We start from the raw sequence: 25085 nt of genomic DNA on the forward strand, positions 1-25085 counted from the left end.
GTTATCTCCTTGTTTCCCGAGGCAACGGTGACTCTCGCCGGTGAAAAAGCGGTGAATCTCCGACAGACGCAAGAAAGGTAAAGCAGCCATCGCTTTGACTAGCAGACGTAAAGCAGACGACGTTAACTGCGCCAACCCGCCGACGCCGTTAAAGAATGAGGTCTCTCCCCGCACACGAAAGGAGGGAAAATGTATTCGGGAGGGAACTCTCAAATCCATTCTCAGTTCTTAGCAAACAAACCTCGGCGCCTCGGGACACCTCGCCAGTGAGTCCTTTGACTTCCCATCTTGATGCGCGTCTACTAGTTGTTAGACAAAAACAACGTACCGCTCGAGTTACTTCGTCTGCCCTCTCTGAAAGGGGAAGCCGAGCTCGCTCGTAAAGACCTGCACTTCCGAAAGTCGCAGGAAAGGCAAGACAGACGCAGACGACGTTGCGAGCAGACGACGTTGCAAAGGAGCAGACGACGCTCAGATAGGGGGTCGCGATCAGTCAATCAGGGCTCGGCGTTCTGACGTCACCGCTATTTCCTTTCTCATGCGCAGAAGACGAAAATGAGCCCACTTGCGAGGCGTATACTAGGGAAAAGGACCAGACTTGGGAAGTAATCCGTTACAAGTGGCGGATTACTCAAGAATCCGATACTTTTTCAAGTAATTTTGTAATTGCCACGTTACTTTTTTCGGGGGTAATTTGTAATGTAATTTCGTTTCAAAATATTGGTAACGGATTACTTTAATTACTCGTTACTTTTTAAAAATATGAGAATAATACAGTACGTGGAGAAATACGAGCGGAACATTCAGCAGCATAAAGAGAGCAAGTTCAACAAAAGAGAACACATCAGGATAGGAGAATAGCCGAAAAGAAAACACGATATTTCGTATGACCGGTCACTAGAGCAACTAGAAAAACGGGCAAGGCGTGTACAAATATACGAAAGACAAAGACCAAGTAAGACAACACCGAGTAGGCTCTCCATCGCCTTCCATCGTGTTTTCTTCTCCCGGGCAGGAGAAAGCTCTTCGTGCTGATTTGTTTTTGTCTTTTACACCATTTCACCATTTTCAACTATTTCGACGTCTCCCGCCACCTGCACAGGCATCAAACGCGGGTCCTCACCCCTCGATTCGCAGGTTTACAACTCGCGTAACAGTCGATATAGCCTCGCGCAAGGGGGTCAAATTCTCTTTCTTTGATGTGCGCTACAGCATTCTCTTGAGGCAGGGCTGAAAAGTGCCCGGCGCGAGGCTAAGAGCATCGTCTTCGAGGGTACGGACGATAATTATTTTCGTTTACTTGTCTGGGGATGGTACTCGAGTCCACCCCTCACCTGTCAACATGAAGGGGGGGGGGGGGGGTAGGCGATGTAAGGAGCGCTGACAGAGAGAGAAAGAGAGAACACGTAAAGGTGGAGTGATCCTCTATTGTTTTGTGAGAGCGATGGAGGCTTCTCGCGCTCTCAATGCCCTCCCCTCCCCTGGCCTCCACGAATATTGGTATGAAAGTGAGAACCGACTAACGATCGATAATTCGTAACCGCCACTATTTCTCTGATTCGTCGAGTTTTCGGTTATGAAGTGTCAGTCGTCTCCATGACCATCTCTTAATGAGATGCTCGGAATTCAGGGCATTAAGGAGAACGGAAACCTAGAGTTTTAGTGCATACTTTGCTTGCCAAAAAAAAAAAAAAAAATCATTGTTATCAGCAAGAAAAACAAACTCTTATCTACGAAAGCACGTTAAGGTAAGATGGGACACCTGCATTACGCACTGGCTTACATTGTAACGTTAGAACCACGTTTTTCTTTGCTCGTGAATAACAGGCGAAACACACGAGTCAAAAGGGAGCTTTCGTAGATCGCTTGTTTAGCTCCGAATCTCGTAGCAGATGTAGACGCTGCTACCGAGCATGCGCACCGCTATCGGAATGGCGGTTGTGGTTGCAGCTTTCGGTGCCATGTCAGCTTACAGGTGAACGGAGTGCAGCTACACACATTCTCTTAAATACAATATTTTGTTGTTACTACCATAATACGGGCGTATGAGAAATGAAAAGTTGCAGAACATATTTGAAAATTATTAAAAATTGTTGTTACTGTTTTCTGGATAAGTGTGCGGAAAAAGTAACGTGAAAGTAATTTGTAACGCAACGAGTAAAGTAATCCGTTACTTTTCAGCGAATGTAATTTGTAACGGTAATCCATTACATTTGAGGCACGGTAATTTGTAATTGTAATCCATTTACATTTTTCAAGTAACGAGCCCAAGTCTGGCCGAAAGATCCAAAATCGTAATAGCCTGTCCAGCTCCGGTAAGGATGAGGTGAAGTGAACGGAAGAAGGGGAAACGAAAAATTGAAGGTCGGTATGGCAGCGCCAAACCTCCTGAGTGTGAGCGTGGTAGGGATCTTCTTCGCAACTCGGCTCGGCCACTTCGTTAAGGTTTGAACTTCCAAAACTTGAGACACCGTAGTTGGGTTGGGTCGGTTCCCACCGCCAGCATGTTTGAAGGGAAATCTGTTTTACTCTCTCTAAAAAAAAAGGGGGTGTAGACCTTACACCCCTTGTCACATATACGACACCCCAAAACTTCAGTCGGATGTACAGCGCACTAACGTTGTATCGACGCTACCAAATTACACGAGCGGCTTGATAGCCGAGTTGTACAACTCATTAAAATGGTTAATGTAAGTGTGACTAACTGTAAAAAAACGTTATCGGGGTTTTCTAGGCTCAACTGCAAAACCTGTATGTTTTTTGTTTTGTTTTTCCTGTAGACGTTGATACGTACTTTAGCTGTTTAATATGTTATATGGCAACGTCATCAACCCTCTCGCAAAAGTTGGGGCAGTCAGTTCGACGTCAGCGCGCTGTACGTCGAACTGAAGTTTTGGGGTGTCGTATATGTGACAAAGGGTGTAACGCCTACACCCCCTTTTGTTTTATAGAGTGTAACCGCTCGTGCGCATTGCTACGCAGTCGGGGATTCGGAGAACAACACGGTCGACAAGATGGCGTGCGGTCACCTGCCGGTTCAGAATGGTGCAGACGTCGCCAGAGTTTGCGAAAACATCACCACTCAAAAAAGACGTCTTCATCATGCCGAAAGAGACATCTTCAGGGGAGAGCAGCGCCGCAAAACGGGATATAACGTAAAACGCATCGTTTGTATCCACTTCGGAGACGAACCGGACGCACGAGTGCCCAACCTCAACTACACGCTCTACATATTCATGAGGAAAGAGATGCCGAAGGAACTCGAGGCCATAAAATTCGGGAAACCGGCAGCTTTCAAAGTGCCCGAGGGAGTAGACGAGAAAAGGGCTTTGGGTAAGTGGTCCTCGACTATACTTTACTGCGTCCCTCGAATCATAAGTTATTTTCGGAACACTTTTGTGTTTCCCTGACCTTTGCGTAGCCCAAAACGCTGCTAAAAAAAATGAAAGACGTTTACAACTCCCTGGAATGCCGAATTAGAGCCCAGCTCTTGAGGAGGAGGAGGGGAGGGTATGGAGAGTTGGGTGTGCCCTTCCCCCCCATCTTCCTTGCTCTCCCCCTCCTCCATGCCCCTCCTCACATTCACCCTTCCTCCCCCTCCCCCCCCTCCTCCATGACGTCACCCGTGACCCTAGTGACCCTCGTGACGTCACTTGTGAAGGCCGCGTGAAGGTCGTGACCTTTACGTGACCTTCACTGTGAGGGTCGTGACCTTCACGAGTGAACTTCCCGTTACTTTCACTGTAAAGGTCGCGGCCTTCGCGAGTGACCTTCGTGACGTCACTGTGACGTCGTTATAAGAACAACTCCGTAATGCAACGCGCGGTTACGAGTTACATCACTTGTAACCCTCGTGACGTCACGTGTGACGTCATTATCGAAAACGTCCCATAATGAAACGCGCGGTTACGCCGACGCCTACAGGGACGGCGACGCCGCTCAAGCCGGAAACGCTGCGCTCTAAAACAAGCGTGACGTGAAGCGCCTCCATGTGCGCCGTGACGACAGCAGTGCCACCGCATCGGCGTGAGGTCAAAGCCGCGCGATTAAGCGAAGTTATCACTCTATGGCGTAAAGATAACTCCAACGAAATATCAGTGCCACGTGTAACGAATTGTTCGAACGAGTGACTACGAAAATTTGAAAAGCTGACTCACACACTTCGTTTGGTTGCGATCGATTGCGCTGCGACATCTTGTAATCGCTTGCGACGAGAGCGACGAGAGAACACGCGCTGGTGCCGTCTATGAGGTAGCTCCGAAACATTTCCGATCTTATTTCTTTTTGACGTAGAACCCCGTCTTTCTCCGCGCTTTGGACGGGGTGCAAAGTTGGGAGGTCGATGTCACGCGAACTTGGTCACGGAAGGGACGTCACACAGATAACACCGGAGCGCACGAACGAAATAAAGCGCTGGACGAATTTGAACCGGCGCTTTATACACCAACTCAACTCTCCTACGTCACGCCGCGGTGGTGGCGCATCGGACGCACTTCCGGTCTGGGGTGGTGGGCAGAAGTCGCCGTGTGAGACATGCATTCTTGTGTTCTTTTCGGAGAAACCAGACAAAAAACCTGCGTTCTCGTCAAAATGCTGCGACGGCGGCTGTGCCAAAAGAGTCTGGAAAGGTTTGAGATCAGTTTTACTGTGTTTCTCCCGCTCCGTTCGTCCAAGTACGTGGACAGTAGCCGTGAAAAGGGTAAACCAGACGCTGTCGAACTACGATTGCTTGTGCGGGCAACACTTTGTGGTCGCCAGATGTATTTGTTTTGTTCCAACATGAACGAGAGAAAACCGCCAAGTTGTCCGGGCCCCCCGCGGGTTCAGTGCGTCTTCAAATTCACACGGCCGCCTGATCGTTCGAACTTTCGTCTGCTCTTTCGAACTTGTTTTTCTTTTTGTCGTCTGCTCGTTCAAACAAAAGCGGCCCGTAGACCAAACTTTGACCCGGTGATTGCAATAAGAAATAATTGCAGGCCTCAAACGACTTAAGTAGGCTCGGTGTAAACAGTACATACAAGATGTTGATCATTGGTACCAGTGGCCATCACCGACTTCTTACGCTTGGTCTGTTTCCGCTTCAGAATTTCACTATCGACGTCGATCATCGCCGCTACCTTCTACACTTTTGCAGCACGAGCGACGTCGCGACCGAAAATATCTGGAAGATTCTCATCGTGGTTTTGGCGTCCATTCTGTGGCGTTCACGCTAATGAATCGCCACACGTCAAATTATTTACGCAAAGTTTAGTGGTGTAACGAGCCTTGATAGTTTCGCTCAGGCGATTAAAGTGGTAAGACATTGCTATGGGGACGTAGATTTGACAAATCCAAAGCGAAAAAGAGTATGCAGACTCACACAGACGCCGACAACGTAACATTCCAAAGGTTTGTGGACGCGGGACGCGGTGCTTCTTGCCCGCATTCCATTTCGCATGCGTTCGAACTGTCGTCTGCTCTTTCAAACTTAACGTTGACCCGGTGATTGCGATAAGAACTAAGTGCAGGCCTCAAAACACTTTTGAAGGTTGGTTGGGGTAAGTAGGCTAAGTGTAAACAGTAGACACAAGATGTTGATCATTGTTACCAGTGGCCATCACCGATTTGTAATGCCCGATTCTACTTGCGGTTTTAAGTATCGAAGTCCACCATCTCAGCTAGAATCCACGCCTTTGCAGCCAGAGCGACGTCGCGACTGAAAATAGCGAGCAGAATCTCATCGTGGGAGTCAGGCTTTAGCGCCCATTCTGCGGCGTCCACGTGAAATGAATCGCCGCAAGTCATATTATTCACGCAAAGTTTTGTCTCGTTAATTTTGCTGAAGCCGCTCAAGTAGTCAGACATTGTTAGGAGGGCGTAAAATCAACAATTCCAACGCAAAAAAGAGCACGGGGACTCCCACCGAGGCCGAAAACAACGCAATGTAATGGTATGTTTATGGGCGACGGCGGGCTTCTTGCTTACCGTCCACCGCGCATGCGCGGCGCCGGTGGCGTCCACTAGGGGCGCTCCGGTTTGTTTGTAAACATGAGTTGGTGTATACCGAATTACCGAATTGCATCATTCCGCTCCGTGACGGCGCGCCGGCTGTTTCTTACATCTTTCTGCATGATCATGATGAAAACAACACGTGCACCCTATTTTCAACCACAAGAAGTCACTACACTTCACTCTTACACACTTATTAAAACCATATACGAACATAGACCTTCGATGATCGATCGGCTCAGAAATGTTTTTCGCGACCACCGCTAGGGGATTCTTTTCGGCTTCTGGTTGGTCAAGAGAGCATGCCAAGCCCTCTTTCCGAGTCTGCCGCACGCCCTGGCTCTGCCCGCGCCTCCCATTGACCAAACTCTCTACATATACGGCTCTGGTCGCAGTTAGAGGAGTCATGGCGCAGCCGGTCATAGTCAACGGCAAGTCCCAGCTTTCGTATGGTTTATTTGAAAATTCAGAGAAAGAGTTCACACTGTATAGACTCTCCAGCGTACAACTTGAGGCTGTTGTTACGAGGTCCGACTTCTTATCGGAAGAAAATTTCAAGGCCATGCACCCTATATCATTTGCGGTGGAAGGTCATCTTCCAATCCGGGTCCTGATGCAACGCTATACTCCATCGGTTCAGGACAGCAGCAATGCATTCACAGTCTGTCGCTCCATTAACGCACACAGGTTTGATGACCCTGATATATGTAGAGTGTTTTCATACACACGCGCGCTTTTGCTTGAGTGGTGACATCTCAGCCATTTTTCCGCCCAATGTTTGTTTTATGCATTTTAAAGTGCGCGCATTCTGGTGTCATTCAGCTCGAGCGCGTAGCTTTGGCTAATGCATAGACGCCATTTTAGCGCCAAAGTCACGCACCGAACGCGCGAGAGCGTCACGCGCTGGCACATTCAGGGCAACAATGGATGTCTTCACCCTGAAACACACAGACCTGTAGGCACCCTAGATATATGCAGCTTGTGGCGACCCCCAAGATATCGTCCACGGGCTGTTGGCTAAAGCACACCACAATGCACCCAGATTTTATTTTTGTAAATCTTTAGTTTGAATCAAAACGTATTAGCCTAACTTGCAGTCTTATATCATACCTTCCTTGACTTCTTCCGCGGACTGATCTAATCATTGCTTGTCGACGGTCTCTGACAGTACCTTTTAACTAGTGAAAAAAAGAAAAAAACGATTGCCGAACGATTAAAAATAAATCCATGGAAACAGCTGTAGCCGACATTTTGCTACAAAAATTAAAATTCTATATATGAAAAAAAAAAAAAAAAACTAGGTCTTTTAACGGCACGCCATTAGCAAATACGGATTTAGAAGCGGTTATTTGTTTAGGGCTTCAATCATATTTTTGTTAGTTATGAGTGTTCGTTGTATCAGGGTGGTGATTGATGCCACAATCCAATTAAATCTTAAGAACTGTAGCTCAGAGTGTAGGCTTTAAAGGGCCTCTGACACCCCAAAAAAATTCAAAGTGCCCGCCAGTGCTCTGTGACGTAACAGTGTACAGCAAGGTGTCGGGGCGGTCAGAAGGGACGCATTGACTTACGTCATTAAATTGTGTTCGCCGGAAGTCACGTGAGTGTCACTCCTCGTGCTCCCTACGACCGCGCCTAGGACTTTTTTTTTTCTTTGTCTTCTCCACGAGCGATTGTAGAAAACGAAGTTTCAATTCCACTAGCTTTTTATCACTGCACTATTTGGTAGTTTGCGCTCTGTAAAGGTTGAGGACGAAGTCAGTAGATCGACGTGATGGAGACCAACGATGAAAGCGTTGCGAGTACAAGCCAGTGCACGCACGAGTGCATGCGATCAGTCCGATGGTACAGAGCCATACTGGGCACAAAACAAGCTATTGAGTTTTGAAAATAAAAATAAGAACACTCGCAGAAATTAGGATGTGTAGCATACGACACGCCCGATCGCATTGCTGAAGGTTCAGACACCGAAGTCGTCGAATCATCGGATACTCTCCAGGCTGAAGATGTTTACCGTCTAGAGAATACGAACTGGTGAGTGTACCAAGTACAAGTAAACGTCGAGTATAAAGTACGTGTTTTGTCTAGAACATGAGCAGAACTTGTTTACTAAGTGCACCGACTCTTCTTCTTCTACCGTTACAGCAACATTAAACGATAAAAAGCAAATAAAGAAACCTTGTATGCTTGGATTGCTCGCGTAGGTGCGGAGAATAACAAAAATATAAAAACGATATCAAGCGCGGTGACGGTGAGCACGAGGAGTGACACAACTCACGTGACTTCCGGTGATGCCTCCCTTCAGAGCCGTTTATACTGAGGGAGTTTGGCCAATGGGTGGAGCTTGTTGCCGGCTAGAACCAGAGGATTTCGCGATAACACAAAATGGCGTTACTTTTTTGTCTTCTTTATTCCTGGGAAATCGCATAGAGTTTCTATCAGGGTTGGGCAGTATCGCGATACAAATGTATCGCGATAGTATTTCAGAAATACATTTTGTATCTGTATTTCTGTATCGCGATACATTTTCTCCGCCAGTATCTGTATTCCTGTATCGGAATACATTTTGAATGTTCCTTTGTATCGCGATACAATCAGGGTGAAATGTATTTCGTTACATTTCTTGAGAAATACTCCCCCCCTCCCCCCCGGAAAAAAACAAAACAAGTCAGAACGCTTTTTTTTTTCTTTTTTTTTTTTTACTTCTGAGGACACCAGGGTCAGGGAGATGCTTGGGCATTGTTACCATGCTGACCAAAGTTCCTTCCGTTTCTCCAAACTATTTTTCTATGCGTCCTCTTCTCTTTTCTGAGAAGTGTTGCGTAGCACGGCGACTCGAACCAGGTGGCGTGCCAGGAGTGGAGTCGGAGCATCTTGTGCCGCAGGTTTTCAGGTAGAGGTTTCTTGAGTCATTGTTTGCTGGCATCCAAAGCTCGCTGCTAACCGTCTCCCTTGCCTTAGCGTACACAGTACACCCAGCGGGAAAAGCTGAGTCACAGTCCGTTGCAGCACGAGCCTGGCGCGGTGGTTGGCTTGAAATTGTAGGATGACTTACCCAGTGAAGTTCAACACATATTCGAATGCGGCTGCGCCCGTAATATTGCACGGCTCAAGGGTACGTCCTCTGCCGACGTGAACGTGACCTGCTGTTCTGGTGATCCGAACCCAGGAAGGAGCTCAGACGTGGCCTCTCTGTGCTGACCCAGACTTCGTACACCTGCGACTCGTCTCGAGCGCGCCGTTTCTCGGAGAGCTCGCACCTGTGCCGGCAATATCAGGTCGCCATCCATGAGGTTTCTATTCGGAGTATGCAAGACGAAACTTGAGGACTGCGATTCATGCGTTGGTGGTGGAGGGTCGGCAGGAAGGACCTTCACAACAGGGATGCCACGGTATCGTTTTTTCAACCGTAACAGAAGATAAGACATGTGTTTCAGAATGCTTCAGGTGGTCTACTATTCTCGAAAATTCCAAATGACACTGCCTGCACGATCTGCAACGAGGTAACCTACAACGAAAGTACGTATTGTCCTTTCATACAGCAGCGTGGTAAAGTTTCATGTTCAAGGCCACACGTACAGATAAAAAATACCAGTTCATCCCACCGTGACGCCATGTGATAAATGTTGACAGTTGCACAATTGAACAGGGCGTGGTGACGCTTTGATGTGATTTAAAATGACATAAAATTTATTTAGAGGTCAAAGTCTTTTCGCATCCCTCGTCAGACAGACAGGATGTCAGCTAAGGGATCGCGGTCAGTCCTTGATGGACGTTTTTTCGAGCCCATTGAAGACTCCTCGTCGTCCGAATTCCCTACCTTCAAGGCAAGGTGCCAAGCCTACGGGAAAGTAATTTGGGGATCAAAAACTTGCACTTCAAGCTTCATCTCAGTTGGCGTCTCAAACAAATGTGAAAAATGTATTGCAGTATCAGTATTTCTGTATTTGTATTTCCGCCCTCCCTAAAATGTATCCCTGTATTTGTATTTCCAAATACTTTTTGACTCTTTTTAAAATGTATTTCCGATACGTATCGCGATACACTTTTTGACATGTATTGCAGTATCAGTATTTTAGCTACTATTTTAATGTATCCCAGTATTTGTATTTCCAAATACATTTTTGATTATTTCTGCCCAACCCTGGTTTCTATGAGTCAGAGCCCCGAAATGGCGGACGGAAGTAGTCATCTCCCGGTTGTCAGACTACGCTGCTGTGGTTGCCAGGCTGTGGCCAAACTCTCTCAGTATAAACGGCTCTTCCCCGACCTCTTGCGGTACACTGCTACGTCACAGTGCACTGGCGGGAACTTTGAATCGGCTTCGTATTTCTATTTTTTATAAAAAATCGACACAACTATAAAGTGAAACAATGCTTTGGTGATATCCTGATGCACCATTTTAGCGCCTAGCATGAAAAAGAAAATTTTGTTGGGGGGCGTGTCAGAGGCCCTTTAAGTGTATCAAAATATTGCTGCTTTTTTATTTTTATTTTTACGGACAAGAAATGAGGGTGGAGAGGTCTGTTTTCAGGAATATTCTACGCGGCACAAATAAGAATTGATCACGCTCACTTGGAACTGCAGAAGCCGGGAGCCGTCGCTGATATTACCGTAAGTCGACGTATTTAGTGGGCACTGAACTGGGAAAATTTCTAAACTTGATGAAACAGCCTTAGACGGAGGAGACAGTTGGAATTTTTATTTGAAGGCGATCTCCTGTAACGCAACGATCTGGATGTTTTCAACAGCCTATATCTGATAAAAGAAATTTGTGACAGTTTCGTTTTTGAACAGATGTTCGACATAAAAAAGCCGCTTAACAAAATACAAAACGTGTATCATTTTGCCACCATAATAATATTTTCAAAGATGTCTCTCTCTCGAAAAAAAATCCCCAAAACGTGTTATTATAGACTTTTCATACTCTGATATATACCTATATATATAGTTTATAGATTATTCAACAACTTTTTTAGCGGCATTTTCTTAAGAATTCGCTAAAAGGCGAGACTCCTTTCTCGTCCTTCTTTTTAAATAAAAAAGTGCGTTGAAATTATACGTCCGCGTGAAAAAACAACCATGCTTTGCAGCAATTTAGATGTCTCGTATACGACATACTCAGCCGACGCTACTAAACCTGAAAGGCCTAGGGATCTGGGAAAGACGGCTAGTTTCTCGATCGGCCGGGCGACGGTCGTCTTGTCTGGCGGCGTGTATGATGCTCCCTCCCCGGTTGTTCTGTGTAGTTTTGTTTTTCTAACGAGGGACCGCGTGGGCCTTTCCGCCGACGCGGCCCCCCTGGAGAGCTTCTTCCTGTGTCTCCCCTGTCGGGATGACCCCTCGGGAAGGGATGTTGTTTTTCTTTTGAATCTGGAGGCTTGCGCATTCTTGGGTTCCTGGAGGTTCCGGTGAGGCGCCGCTGTGTCTGCAACGGGATGCACGGACGAGGTTACGGAGTTGTCGACTGTCCGTTGGCAAGTTAACGAATGAGTGTCGACGCTCTTGCCAACCATTCGACGGTGAATGTCACGTGGCTCCAGCAAAACTTTGAAATGATTGGTTGATCCTCGCACGAGAGTGAGGGGGTCGAGGCCCTCAAAAGCCCGTGACTGGGGAGAGAGAGGGCCCTTTCTGGCTTAAACTTGGACTAATTTGTAGGACGGGGATTTTTTCTTGCTTTGTATATGCTGTGTACAAAAGCTCGTAACGTCTAAATAAACGGTTTGACGAAGTCCTCCCGCATCTGTCGCACTCTTCTGATCACCCACCGAACAAGGCTCATCAAACGATTGGCCCCACAAGGCACCGCTGGCCAGTCATTATTTATTCACCCAAACCTTTACTCCTACTGCTAAAAAAAATTAAAAAATACATTTTTCATACATAAAAAAACAAAAAATAACAAATTGTTATGATCTGCAGTTAATTTCAGACTCGCTGTTCTACCCAAAACATTCAGCATGCGGTCGATGGTTTTGTTTACTTTTCTTCATACGCGTTTTTTGTGATTATTTTTATCTTCTAAGTGCCGCAATGGGGTTGGGTTGTTGCCTCATCATAACCTAGTGTAGCCTTCTTTTGCACCAGTTCCCAGACTCTTCTATTAGTAGTGAAGAGCATATATACATATTTATATAGTACCTAGACTTCTAGACCTATTGAATTCCAAAAATTTGCCATCCTCAACTTACTATGAATACTTTTCCGCGGTCGCTGGATTACCTTCATGTGTCCATCTTACGATTCGGGGTAATGAAATCATCGTCGGTGCGACTTTCTCATATCTACCCTCATACTTTTGTTCAAAATAAATAAAACAAATAGCAATTAGGCTGTTCACCGAGGTGCCGTGCAAATGAACCATTTCTTAAAATGTTTTTTCTTCAGATGTATCAAAGACGGTTCCCGACACCAGACTTTCCAAGTGATAACAAGCGCTACCGAACGGAGATATATATGTTCGTATATTGTTTCGTATTCTTCTTCATCAGACGCATCATCATCATGACGCATGAACATGATTCGGGACTCAAGGCAAGTAAATGTTTAAATGAGGAAAAAAAATTACAGTAGCTTGATCCTGTTGACAAAGATCAGCTAAGGAGAACATGGTGTCTAGTGAATAAGCTGCAGTAACGATATGTCTGTGTGCGTGACGTCAAGTAACGTCGTAAGGTCACGTGACTTTGGCGTCACATCACATCATGGTGTCACGTGACGTCACGGCGTCACAAGACATCAGAGAGTTTCGTGACGTCACGCCATCACGTGACTTCGTGGTGTCACATCACGTTATGATCTCGCGTGACGTCACAGTCCTCCGTCACGGCTTTTTTTAAGGGGTGTCCAAACAGGACACTACAAAACGCACGACTCCGACAAATCGTGAAAATTGAAGCGAGAGCGTCCGCTTCAATTTTCACGATTTGTCTGAGTCGTGCGTTTTGTAGTGTCTTTGGACACCCCTTTACATACGAACTCAACTCAGTTACGTCACGCCGCAGTGGTGGCGCGTCGGGCGCACTTCCGGTCTGGGGCTGTGGGCGGAAGTCATCGTGCTAGGCATGCATTCCTGTGTTATTTTGGAAGGAAACAGACAAAACCCTACCTTCTCGTCAAAAAGCCGTGACGGGGGCTGTACCAAAAGAGTCGGGAAAGGTTTGAAGATCAGTTTTCATGTGTTTTTTGCCTCCTCCGTTCGTCCGAGAATGTGGATAGTAGCCGTGAAAAGGGCGAACCAGACCCTGTCGAACTACGATTGCTTGGGCGGGAAACACTTTGGGTTGAATTCTACGATTGCTTGAGCGGGAAACACTTTGGGTTGAATTCACGGATACTTGCAGTCGTCAGATTTATTTATTTTGTTTCAACATGAACCAGGGAAAACCACCAAGTTGTCAGGACCATCCGCGGATTCAGTGCATCTTCAAGTTCAAACGGTGGCCTGATCGTTCGAACTGTCGTCTGCTCTTTCAAAATTCTCTGCTTTTTGTCGTGTGCTCGTTCAAGCAAAAGCAGCCCGCAGACCAAACTCTCATCCGGTGATTGCGATAAGAAGTAATTGCAGGCGTCAAAAGACTTTTAACTAGGCTCGGTGTAAACAGTCGATACAAGATGTTGATCATTGGTATAAGTGGCCATCACCGACGTGTTACGCCTGATTCACTTGGTCTATTTCCGCTTCCGATTTTCAGTATAGACGTCGATTATCGCCGTTACCGACTACACTTTTGCGGCACGAGCGACGTTGCGACCGAAAATAGCGAGAAGAATCTCATTATGATTTTGGCGTCCATTCTGCGGCGTCCGCGCGAATGAATCGCCGCACGTCTAGTTATTTACGCAAAGTTTTGCGGCGTAACGAGCCTTGATAATTTCGCTCAGGCGACTAGAGTGGTAAGACATCGTTACGAGGACGTAGAATCTACATTTCCAACGCGAAAAAGAGTACGCAGACTCACACAGACGCCGACAACGTAACATTCCAATGGTTTGTTGACGCGGGACGCGGTGCTTCTTGCGGCGGCAGTGGTGTGCCACTATAGGGGTGCTTAAGTTTGTTTGTAAACATGAGGTAGTGTATAGAATTGGACTGCTAAAACACATTATGTATTAAAACTACCTACTGCGTACTATAAACGCTTTCAGGCAGCTGTGTATGGGCGTCGCCATAAGCGACCTTCAGGTTTTGATTCCTCTTATTCCGTTCGCTTCACTGCATTATTGCCACAGCAGGACAGGTTATTGCCACTTTAGATGCTACTGTGTCCTTCGCCTAAGCATGGGCTTATATGGAGGCTCGTCAACGCCCGCTTCAGTGGCTCGGCATCTCGGTAAGACGAGAGAAGGTCGGCAATGGCGACGCAATCTGGCGCGTGCTTAAAGCGTCTCTACGCAGCGGGTACACATGAATGCGATTGTATGCGCATCCAATCAAGATATGACGATTGCGATTGGGTGGAGCAGGAAGAAGCAGAGGGACGGGGCGCGTGTGACTGGCTACCTCGCAATTCAATGCGCTTCTGTCGCATCCATGTAAACGCAGCCATAACTGGTGGGCAACCTTCTTCTGCTATGCAGTCAAAGGCACCGGAGCGTGTGCTTGAGTGCCGATCAAAGCTGCGCACGCGCACTCCTCCTCCACGTCCAAAATGACACGGGATAATTTTCACGCGTACAAGGTTGCACACCGATTAAGAAGTCTGAACCCGTTAATCAGTTACCTTTGTTTGATCCGATGTGGAGGGTGGTAGAAATGCTAAAGGGTACATCACAGGTATTGTATTTTTTTATATTTTTAATATTGAGTGTGTGCCTTCGATGACCCACGAGTTCGATTATATTTGGTGGTTGTGTCTATACTATCTAACTAGGCTCACTCTCTTCTCGCGCTCACTCTCTTCTCCGCGGGAACGTGCCGTTTTCTATAGAAAACGGCACGTTCCCGCGGAGAAGAGAGTGAGCGCGACTCGAACAAGCGAGTTCTCGATCGGCGGTTTTCGGGTGGAAAGAAAACGAATTTTCGAGCTGCAGATTGTGTTCTGGGTAGTTGGGCTCTCGAATGCAATAAGTGAAAACGAGCGTTTTGGTGAATAGATACGAATACATGAAATGATAAAACATCGAGTACGGGGACGGAAATAGGACTTCGGGTCTCATATGCTTTGTACAAATAAAAACCTTGGCCAGCATAAATACCCTGTCAGTATCCCTTCAACTTCACGCGAATCTGGTTTGTCCGCATGCGCAGGGCCCACACCTGATGACCCGTGAGCAAACGCTGACAAAGGATGCCAGTCTAAAAGATCCCTAATTTAAAAATATAAGTCTGCATTTTGCTTTATTTTTTTCTGCAAGATTGTTTCAGTTTGTCATTGACTGACTGATGTTTGTTAGCCCTGCTTCTCTGCGTTCTGCCGCTACAGGAGCTCCAGTGCCTGATGGGACTTCCCGAGGCAACCTACTGGCTCGCACGCTACTATATATGCTTGCGTGTTATTTGCCATCGCGAACAGCGCCGTTATCCTGGCCTTTATGTTTGCGCATAAGCATGAGAAGTTTGACGTGGTTTACTTGGAGAACGCTGACCCGACTCTTCTTCTGGTGTCGTTCCTGGTCTTTTGCTTCGAGCTGCCACTACTGGTACTTTTGGTGTCCTGCTTGACAAAAAGACGTAAATATGCTCACCACAGTATAGCACACTTTGAACAAGGAATAATATTCATATCTAGCTTTCTGCTCTGCTCTGATCTGTGTTTTCACGAGGAAAATACCGACTGTGGAAACGCGAAATTTAAACGCTAGCTCTATGCTCCGTTTCAGTGGAGCTTCGGCGGGTTTTCAAACCACCCGACCTAAACGCATTTTCAGAACGTGCAGCACGCTATTTATTATCTCTAAACTCAAAATAGCCATCGATAAAACAGAAAATAAACATGATCTCATCGTCTTTGCGCGTTTTTACTACGTTCACAACGAATAAATCAATCTAGCACAGTGAGTAAACACACCGCGTACTACGCTTTTGTTTTTTGTTTTTTTCTTTGGGGGGGGGGGGGGCGATTATTTTTAAGTTACAGATCATGGTATATTTTGATTTGCTTTGGTTCCAGCAATAGAGCTATGCCGAGTGCTCTCCTTGAACGGAATTAAAACGAGTATATTCGCAACTCCAGCTTCTTTCACATTTCGGCATACGTCGATCGGGCCGCGCCAGCTTTCGTTGCTGCGAGCTTGTAGTGCGCCTGGAGATTCCGGAGTGTTTCAAACTGCTCGATCGGAGTCACGTGGTTTACGGGTCCGCCTTTGCAATACAAGCTACGAGGAATCGAAAGCGTCGATGGTCTGCGAGCGTTCCTCCACCTATCCACCCGCATTCCTCATTGCCACGCGAAGACGCGGCGCGCGCGCGCAATTATTATGCGCAGGAGACGCCCGCTATTACATTGAAAATTTGAGTTGATTGACGAAAATAATCCCTGGAGAAGGGGAACAGGAGGGACAAAGGACAAACACAAACCGTCCAATGGAGAGGTCCCGGGTTCGATACCCGGACTAGGCAGATTTCTTCGGTTGCGCACCAGTCGCCTAGCTGTGTTTGGAGATTTGTTTTTGTCCTTTGTCCCTCTTGTTCCCCTTCTCCAGGGATTATTTTGTCATTCTTGTCGAGTTCGCCTGCATTTTTGCATTTAATTGCATTTTAATTAAATATTGACTATAGGCTCTTTACCAGACTGGCAGGACACTCATTGTACCAGTATAATCGAATTCCTTGTAATCGATAACTTTTAGAAGCAATTTTGTAATAATTTGAATACCTCTATGAGGAAGTAATCGCAAGAGTAATCCGATTACATCGGTGAATTGAGAACATATATCGGTTATAGTTCGGCGGGTCGAATCCAATAATGGACAGTTTTCAAAACGAAAAAAAAAAAAAGATATAATCAATCGCTTTAAAAATATGATTAATCGGAAGAGTAACGTAATCCAGTAATGTAATTTAATCCTTTTTAATCGACAGAGATTGTGATTGTAATGGATTCTTTTTTTTTGTCATGTGCACGAGTCTGCTCTTTGCATACTTGGATAGGCTGTAGATCCCATCTTCGGCGACCATAGAAGAGAACGGTTATGCTGTGTGCGTAAAAACCTCTTATGCTCCAGACAATCTGCGAGTGTATGCACCAAACGACGCGTATTGTTGCTTTCAGGAGTTTACGCGGTTCTGCTCGGCCTTGTGCTGTACAGTGCGCTGCCGTTGGTTCAGCTGGGTGGTTTCTCGGGGCTTCCGCTCGGCGTCGGAGAGTACATCTTTAGGGAACGATCGGCGAAGCTTCTTTCCTCCATCTACCCGCACTTCGCTCTCTGTTGGGTCTTGCGAATCACTGGCCTGGAAAACAACTACAGCGGTGAGACTGGGTTTCAAAGTCTACACGTGCGTGGGTGTGTGTACACTATGAAGAAATCTGGAGCGTCCACTTTCCTGTAAAGCAATGGGGCGAGCCAATCGCTGCAGGCTACGAGGGTGCTCGGCCAATGACGTGAATGAAAACGTGCTTTTTAGACCAATTAAGATCATTTGCGATGTGACACCGAGCCTGAATTTTCACCACGCTCGGTGTCCCAACGTTTACTCTTCTTCTTTAATCTAAACGTATATTTTCAGCCCCGCCATTCGCCAAGGCCCCCTGCATTTTTATTGCCAATGTTCTCCATTCCGTGCTCGTTTCTTCTATATTAAACAGGTAAAGCGGGATGGAGCATAATTGCCAAAAAAGCCCTCGGAATCGATAACGTAACCATCATCGAGATCTGGGTAGTAACGGCACTTTCCTCGATGGTCCTGGTCTATCTTATTTGGTACCTCTCGAGAGTCCTCCCCTGGGTTGCTTCGATCCCTCAGCATCCTCTCTTTCCTTTCATGGTACGTTTCCAGTCTTCCCTCCGGCACTTGAGCCTGACTACTTGTACCGCGTCACGAAAGAGGCCTGCGCGTTTGGCAATATGGGGCATTCATTGGCGGCCATAGCCGAGTCTGTGGCTGCAGAACGCGAGCTGACGGCTGTAGTCCATTGCAACTCAAGAAGGTATGTCGAGGGAAAGGAAGGCCGGGGAGGAGGAAGCAGGCGGAACGCTGGAGAAGGGAGAGAGGGATCTCCTCTTCTCTTTGGCGTCCCGCCTGCTTCCTCCTCCCCTGCCTTCCTTTCCCTCGCCCTACCTTCTTGGTGCTTTTTGTAACGCTCCTGTGACACCATCGAGATTCCCGGTGTTTCGCAGCCTATACACCAACTCATCTCTGTGACGTCACGGCGCGGTGGTGGCGCGTCGGTCGCACTTCCGGTCTGGGGCTGTGGGCAGAAGTCCCCATGCCAGACGTGTATTCCTGCGTTGTTTTGAAGGGAACCAGACAAAAAAACTGCCTTCTCGTCGAAACGCCGGGACTGGGGCCGTGCCAAAAGGATGGAGAAAGATTTGAAGGCCAGTTTTTACGTGCTGGGTTCGTCCGAGAATCTGGATATCCGCCGTGAAAAGGGAAAAGCAAACGCCGACGGACAACGATTGCTTGGGCGGGAAGCACTTTGAGTTGAATTCACGGATACTTGTGGTCATCAGATTTATTTGTTTTATTCCAACATGGACGCCAGAAAACCATCAAGTTGTGCGGACCACCTGCGGACTACGTTCAGTGCGTCTGCAAGTTCAAACGGCCGCCTGATCGTTCGAACTGTCGTCTGCTCTTTCAAACGTTTCTGCTTGTCGTCTGCTCTCTTAGACGACGCCGGCCTGTAGATTAAATGTTGGCCCGGTACTTGCTATACGAAGTAAGTGCAGGTCTCAAAAGACTTCAGTTTGAAGGTTGCATGGTAAGCAGGCTCGATGTAAACAGTAAAGACAAGGAGATGTTGATCATTGTTGCGAGTGGCGGTCACTGACTTGCTATGCCTAATTGACTTGGTCCGATTCTGCTTGCGATTTTCAGAATCGACGTCGACTATCTCAGCTATGGTTCAAGCTTTTGCAGCCCGAGCGGCGTCGCGACTGAAAATTGCGAACGAAATCTCATCATGCGAATCAGGTTTTAGCGTACATACTGCGGCGTCCGTGCGGAATGAATCGCCACATGTCACATTATTCACGCGAAGTTTCGCGGTGTAGCGAGCCTCGGTAACTTCGCTGACACCGCTCAAGTAGTCAGACATCGCCAGGAAGACGTAGAATCAACAATTCGAATGCGAAAAAGAGCAGGGGGACTAACACCGACGCCGACAACATCGCATTCCAAAGGTTTGTTTATGGGTGACGGCGAACTTCTTGCCCACACCCCCATCGCGCATGCGCGGCGCCGGTGGCGTCCGCTAGGGGCGCACCGGTTTGTTTGTAAACATGAGTTGGTGTATAGGTGTAAGCTTGTTCTGGCCATGCGCAGTGAGCAAAGCACTCAAATATGGCGCCCAGTGAATACCCCAGATATTTGCAGATGAAGCTGAACGTCGACCATTGTTCAGCACTTCGAAGGGTTGGGGCATTAAAAAAACAAATAATTCGTTTCGTTACCAGTGCACTGACTCAACGCGATTGGAATTTTTTCAGTGCAACGCTCCCTTATTTTTATTTTTGGCGAATGACGTTGGAGTCATTTACAAGGTGCCCCCCCCCCCCCCCCCCCCCATTTTTTTTTTTTTTTTTTTATTGCAGAATTAAGTTACGATTTGCCGAAACGTTCATTCTCCGCCCGAATGCAGCGCTATCGGTCTGAGCCGGATATTAAAGTTTCAGAACTAACCGTTACCTCATTGAAGGAGGTATAAGTGATTTTTTCAAATTTTCAATAGGAAAATGGCAGTCAACGGAGCTCTCAAATCACGGAGCTGAATGACGCCAGTTACCGAAAACGGACCTCATTTTCACATTTCTTAGAGCGGAGCTGTTAAGGGCTAGTTTCCCCAGGATCGAGTCCGACACCAAACAAATGTCGACACAACACTCTGGTTGCCGTCGTCGCTAATAGATGGAGGTAGCTGTCCAAAGTGTTGTGTTTGTCGGTTGTCTGCTTGCCGCCGTCGCTCATAGATGGCGGCGGCAACCTTTCCAGCCTTGGGCAACCAGACAACTGGTTGTTGCCGTAGATGGCGGCAACATCTCTTCGGAGGAAGAAGAGCGGGAACGGAACGAGTGGCCATGTGCGCAGCAGCAGCGCGAATGGTTCCGCAACCACCGGGAGGCCGCTATCGCCTTAAAGGGATTGTCCGGTCGAAACCGGAAGTACTTAAGTTCTTGCGCTCGTTACGTCGAGGGAGCCTTTATATAGACAAACGTCATTTTTATTTGGATATATGATCTCCCGTTATTAATTAAACCTTTCATGATCTTATGTACGAAACTGCACCCCGAATTTCGCCAGTGTCAATGGCTGACACCCGTAGGTGCTGCGTGACGTCATAAAACGCAAAGATTTGTCGGATGGTCGGGATAACAAGCGTTGGTCGATGGATATCTTGTATTTTGTTTCGAATTATATATAGTCTCCTAGGCACTACCTTACTGAAATACGGTTCTTTTAATGCAGTTCCCAAGCACGTGCAAAAAAAGTCACACCTTTTAGCAGGATATTACTCGCAGACAGCCATAAGCTTCGAGCAAACGCATGCCGTTTCGCGCAAACACAACCGCGACGGACGCCGATCGAACTAGGGGCGCTTGCAAAGCAAAGTTTGCAGATTTCGCCTCTGAAGCGGCACTTAGGTACACGAAGCGGCATCTGAGTACACATTTCGGCGGATCCACTGGATCGGTGATGAGGCTGCGGGTCATTCCCTCAGAGGCGACGTCCGCGGGTCGAAGGCAAACGGCGAACCGTTCCAATGCATGTCGTCACTTACCTTGTACGAGCTTGGTGAATCGTAGCTACGCTCCATTTTCACACGCGGGTCAAACAGATATCGGGCTGCACGCGTGCTATACAACTTCTGGTATCATTTCGAGATGGCTAAGCTGTTGGTTACGGTTTCGCTGCATAATCAAGGTATGTTCGATTCGGCCAGGAAGTTCTGAACTATAGTCGGTTACAAGTCAAGAAGGTAGCGGCACTTGCCCCTCAAAGGGAAATCTCTTTGCATTTCGACGATAGGTTCGCGGCATCAGGATGATTTTGCGTCGGGAGTCACTGGCGGCAGCGCGCGGTCGGTATACCGGTCACCTCGAAGACGAAGGCCTGACGATAGCGTCTTGGCCGAGACATTTATCGACCGGAACTTTGGCGTCAAGTTGAAGCAAGAATCGGCAAAAAAATGCGGATTCTCGGTATTTTTCCCCGGCCCGTTAGTGGGCGTCCACAGATACCAGCGGACAAAGCATGAGTATTATGCTCAGCTACGGGGACATGCGAGTGCCAACGCACTAAATCCCAGACCTCTGCAATGTATCGGAGTCGTCAATATGCATCCAAGAGCAACTGAAGGCGGAGACTAACAAGAGGGCAATACCTTTCCCGTGTCTGTAAGTAAGAATATCAACACTGTGGATCCCCACATAGCATCAAAAGGAAACAATTTACGTGAGCCAATATTTTAACACTCACTACAGGGAGCCAAACCTACGCGAGCAGGTGCCTAAAACGCTTTTAGATTATCATAATGAAGCAAATTCCTACCCTCGGTTATGATCTCAATTCCGCGTCCACCGCGGGTACGTTATTATCATAAATGAGAGGAAATGCAACCTCCGTATCGGCGTTATTGTTAGACATGGCAGACATTTGAGCAAGCGCTGCGAAAAATGGCACCGCGAGCAGAGACGGACGAGGAGTTCAGTCGCCGTCTGCTCTTGTCGTCTGCTTCTGCACGGACGCTAAACCGAGTCCGGAGCCGGCGCAAGGTTTTGAGGAACTGGGTCTGAACTCGTTCAGAACTGGGATGAATCGAACGCGCCAGTGCAGCGGTCGTGCAACTTCCGGTTGAATCGAATGCACCAGTTCCTGCACTGCCGAACTATAGTTCAGCCAGTTCACCGAATCGAACAGACCTAAATTGACTGATCCGATTTGGGCGAGGGGTGGGTGGACGTAGTTTAATATCGTTGGCACAGCATCACACCTCAGCTTACAAGCCTTCTGTCCGCTGAGAGCTCAGCTCGTAGCTCTCTTCTGTGAGATGATTGCTGCATAAGCAGGATCTCGATCTGGACGGGAACCCAGTCCCTACGCACGACGACGATCCACTTTGCTCGTCACTGCACGTCTCGCGGAAAAGTGTGGAACGTCATGTCTTGACTCGCATGTGCTGCCCAGTGGTTGTGGCACCCAATCGCGCAACGAAAATCTCACCCAACAACGAAAGAAGTCGAGCACAACAACAAAAACGAAGCACGCTGAGGCATTCACTCGCAGGCAAACAACGAGACAAAAATGCTCGCCTGCTCGCTTTGTGTTCTGTGACGTCAGAGCTTCAATGTTGCCAACGAAAGCAGCGTTTACGCTAGAATGCGATTGGAGCAGTATAAATTCAATTACTCACGCATAGAGGCATATAAAATTCGGATATTGCACGTACGATGCTTCTCGAGGCAATAACAATGATGTTCAATTGTTTTCTCGAATACAAAATTTGACCGGACAATCCCTTTAAGTTCCACTGCGTCGAGCGCTTCAGATTCCCTTGCGAAAGAAGAGCAGATCGCTCGCCTGGAAAGCCACCGCCAAGAACAGAAGCTACAGCTCCGCTGCTCTTCCTTCTTCACCAAAATAAAAAGACTAAAAGCTTTTTTTTTTTTAATTAGGTATAATTTTTGAGCGAGATAACAGTTTGTTCTGAAACTTTGGCCTCTGGTTCGGACTGACAGGCGTAGTGTGTATACCTTCTGGTGGAGAATGAGCGTCCGGCGATGTGTAATGCATTTCAGCGGAAGAAAAAAATACTGGAATATTTTTTTGGGAGGACACGCCATATAGTCACTGACAGCTTATAAAACACAGGTTGTGTTTAATTATGTTCCCGCATCTTGCTTCATGATTCGTTCTATAGGGCGTCTCTATCGGCCTGGCGCTCAATTCTCCAATTCTCCCTGACTGCGGAACTCGAAACTCGCTACGTACGACTTTTCTTTTCTTTTTTTTTTTTTTAAAGCTGTGTTTGATTACATAACAGAACAAAAAGAGCAGAACATGTTCAATTCAGATCATAAATCATGCCTGATAGGCTACACACCTTATCGGACCAGACACCGAAATCTACAGAAGGCTGTTCTAATAGTGAGATGAAAATGACGCGTTGCTACAAAAAAAGAAAAAAAAAAGTGAAAGCCGTTTACAATTCCATGTAACTCCGAATTAGAACGCAGCTCTTGAGGAGGAGGAGGGAAGGGTATTGAGGGGAGGGTATACCTCTCCTCCCTCCTCGACATTGCCTCGACAGTGAAGTTGGCTCGACATTGCAGATGGCAAGCAGCGCAATGCGATTCAAGTCGCGAAGTACGGGATAACTTTTTCTTTTTCCTCTTTCTTCTTTTCCGATCCAGCCAAGCTATTGGGCTCCGACTGTCAAAAACTCGGATCCATTTTTCCCGACCAAGACTGTCGAGTCCCGACTTTTCGAACCGGCGCCGAAGAATGCGAAAGTCGTGATAGTCACCAGGGAACTGCGAAAGGTCCATTTTATTCTCGATTATGTTTACTCATTTGGTTCCAAGTTTCTTTTAACGCTGGAATCTGACACTGGCCTAGTCGGGTACACTACGCTGTTCCGATGATTTTGTTTTGTAAGCCGGTGATTTTCACAGATGCAACGTTTTGCACACTCGTTCTCTTGACCGTTCCTCTCATTTGCGTAAAAATCAAGCAGCGTATCCTTATTTGAGAGCCTTTAGTAGAATGCCAAACCTTGTCTGTCTTACGGAGACATAGGAGGTTAACGGACGCGTCTCTCGCGCTCGAACGTCTCCAATGTGCAGCACTTCGGCCAGCAGAAGGCGCTGGACGGTGTCGACATCGAGGTCTACGAGAATCAAGTGACTGTTCTGCTGGGGCATAACGGAGCCGGAAAGACGACACTCATGAGTATACTCACAGGTATAATTTTTTTTTTCTATTGGTGGATATAATGTTCCGTTTCATATTGACAGGAGCAAAACTAAAGCATCAATACACATGTACTATACTCTAAGGCGCTGGATTGTTCCCGGCTTTATATTTCTTTGGGCACATTTGTAGCCTAATCCCAAGTTGCCGAAAAAAAAAATAAAAGCGATTAAATATTGAGTTATAAGCTTTTTGGGCAACGCTCGTCAAAAAATCAGGCGCTAGAAAAAATCATCCATCCGCGTTACGAAGGGGGACCCAAAAGTAACCAGAATGAATTTATGGAGGGCGGGCCGTTCGTAGTGCCATCTTCCGCCGCTAGCAGCGCTTAGCGTTGCCCCTTTCGAGTCAGTTTGACGACCGGCGTCGTCTGCTAAAGTCCGAGCGGCATGTTATAAAGTTTTTTTCCAAGCACATCGAAATCATTCCTAGTTTTTTGTTTGTATGATTTATGTTTGATTTGAAGAAACAGCGTGCGGCCGTGAAATTCTGTTTTCTTTTAGGGAAAACAACACCGGAAACTCTTGTAATGATTCAGACAGCTTCCAAAGGAAATGCTATGAAAGGTCCCAAGTTTACCAGCGGTTTTCTTTTTTCAAGGCCGGTGAATTGTTGATCGACGACCAACCTCGTTCAGGGCGAACCTCAGCTTCCTCAACTGATGAACACATCGAGGAAATGTTGGATTTGATATTAGCAGACCGTTGAACAACAATTGAAGAACTTGCTGAACTGAGTGAAGTGTCTTGACGCGGTGTCGACGCATTTTTACCGAAAATTTGAACATGAAAAGTGTTTCAGCGAAATTTGTGCCTCGTTTTCTCACTGCTGATCAGAGACATTCCTGAGTGAACGCCCAGTCAGCGCAACGATTTTTGAACCAAAATGGTATGACACCGCTTCTCTCTCCCGCCCCTATTCACCGGATCTCGCGCCACAAAAAAGTTCTGAAAGGAAAACGTTTTGTGAATGTGAAAGAGGTCAAACGAAAAACGAGGGAGGCATTAAAAGGCGTTACACT

At 47.1% G+C, this 25085-nt stretch overlaps 1 protein-coding gene across 1 annotated transcript in view; it reads left to right on the forward strand.

The window, feature by feature from the left end:
- The first annotated feature begins 2370 nt into the window (after positions 1 to 2370).
- The window catches only part of LOC120838295 (ATP-binding cassette sub-family A member 17-like), a 37609-nt gene continuing 14894 nt past the window's right edge, over positions 2371 to 25085 (forward strand). The window contains exons 1-2 of the mRNA XM_040208149.1: positions 2371 to 2445; positions 2952 to 3333. Of these exons, the coding sequence (XP_040064083.1) occupies positions 2371 to 2445; positions 2952 to 3333 (457 nt within the window). The remainder of the gene's footprint in view (positions 2446 to 2951; positions 3334 to 25085) is intronic.

The sequence above is a fragment of the Ixodes scapularis genome, unplaced genomic scaffold, assembly GCF_016920785.2.
Source record: "Ixodes scapularis isolate PalLabHiFi unplaced genomic scaffold, ASM1692078v2 PGA_scaffold3__209_contigs__length_174095766, whole genome shotgun sequence".
Taxonomy (NCBI): Eukaryota; Metazoa; Arthropoda; class Arachnida; order Ixodida; family Ixodidae; genus Ixodes; species Ixodes scapularis.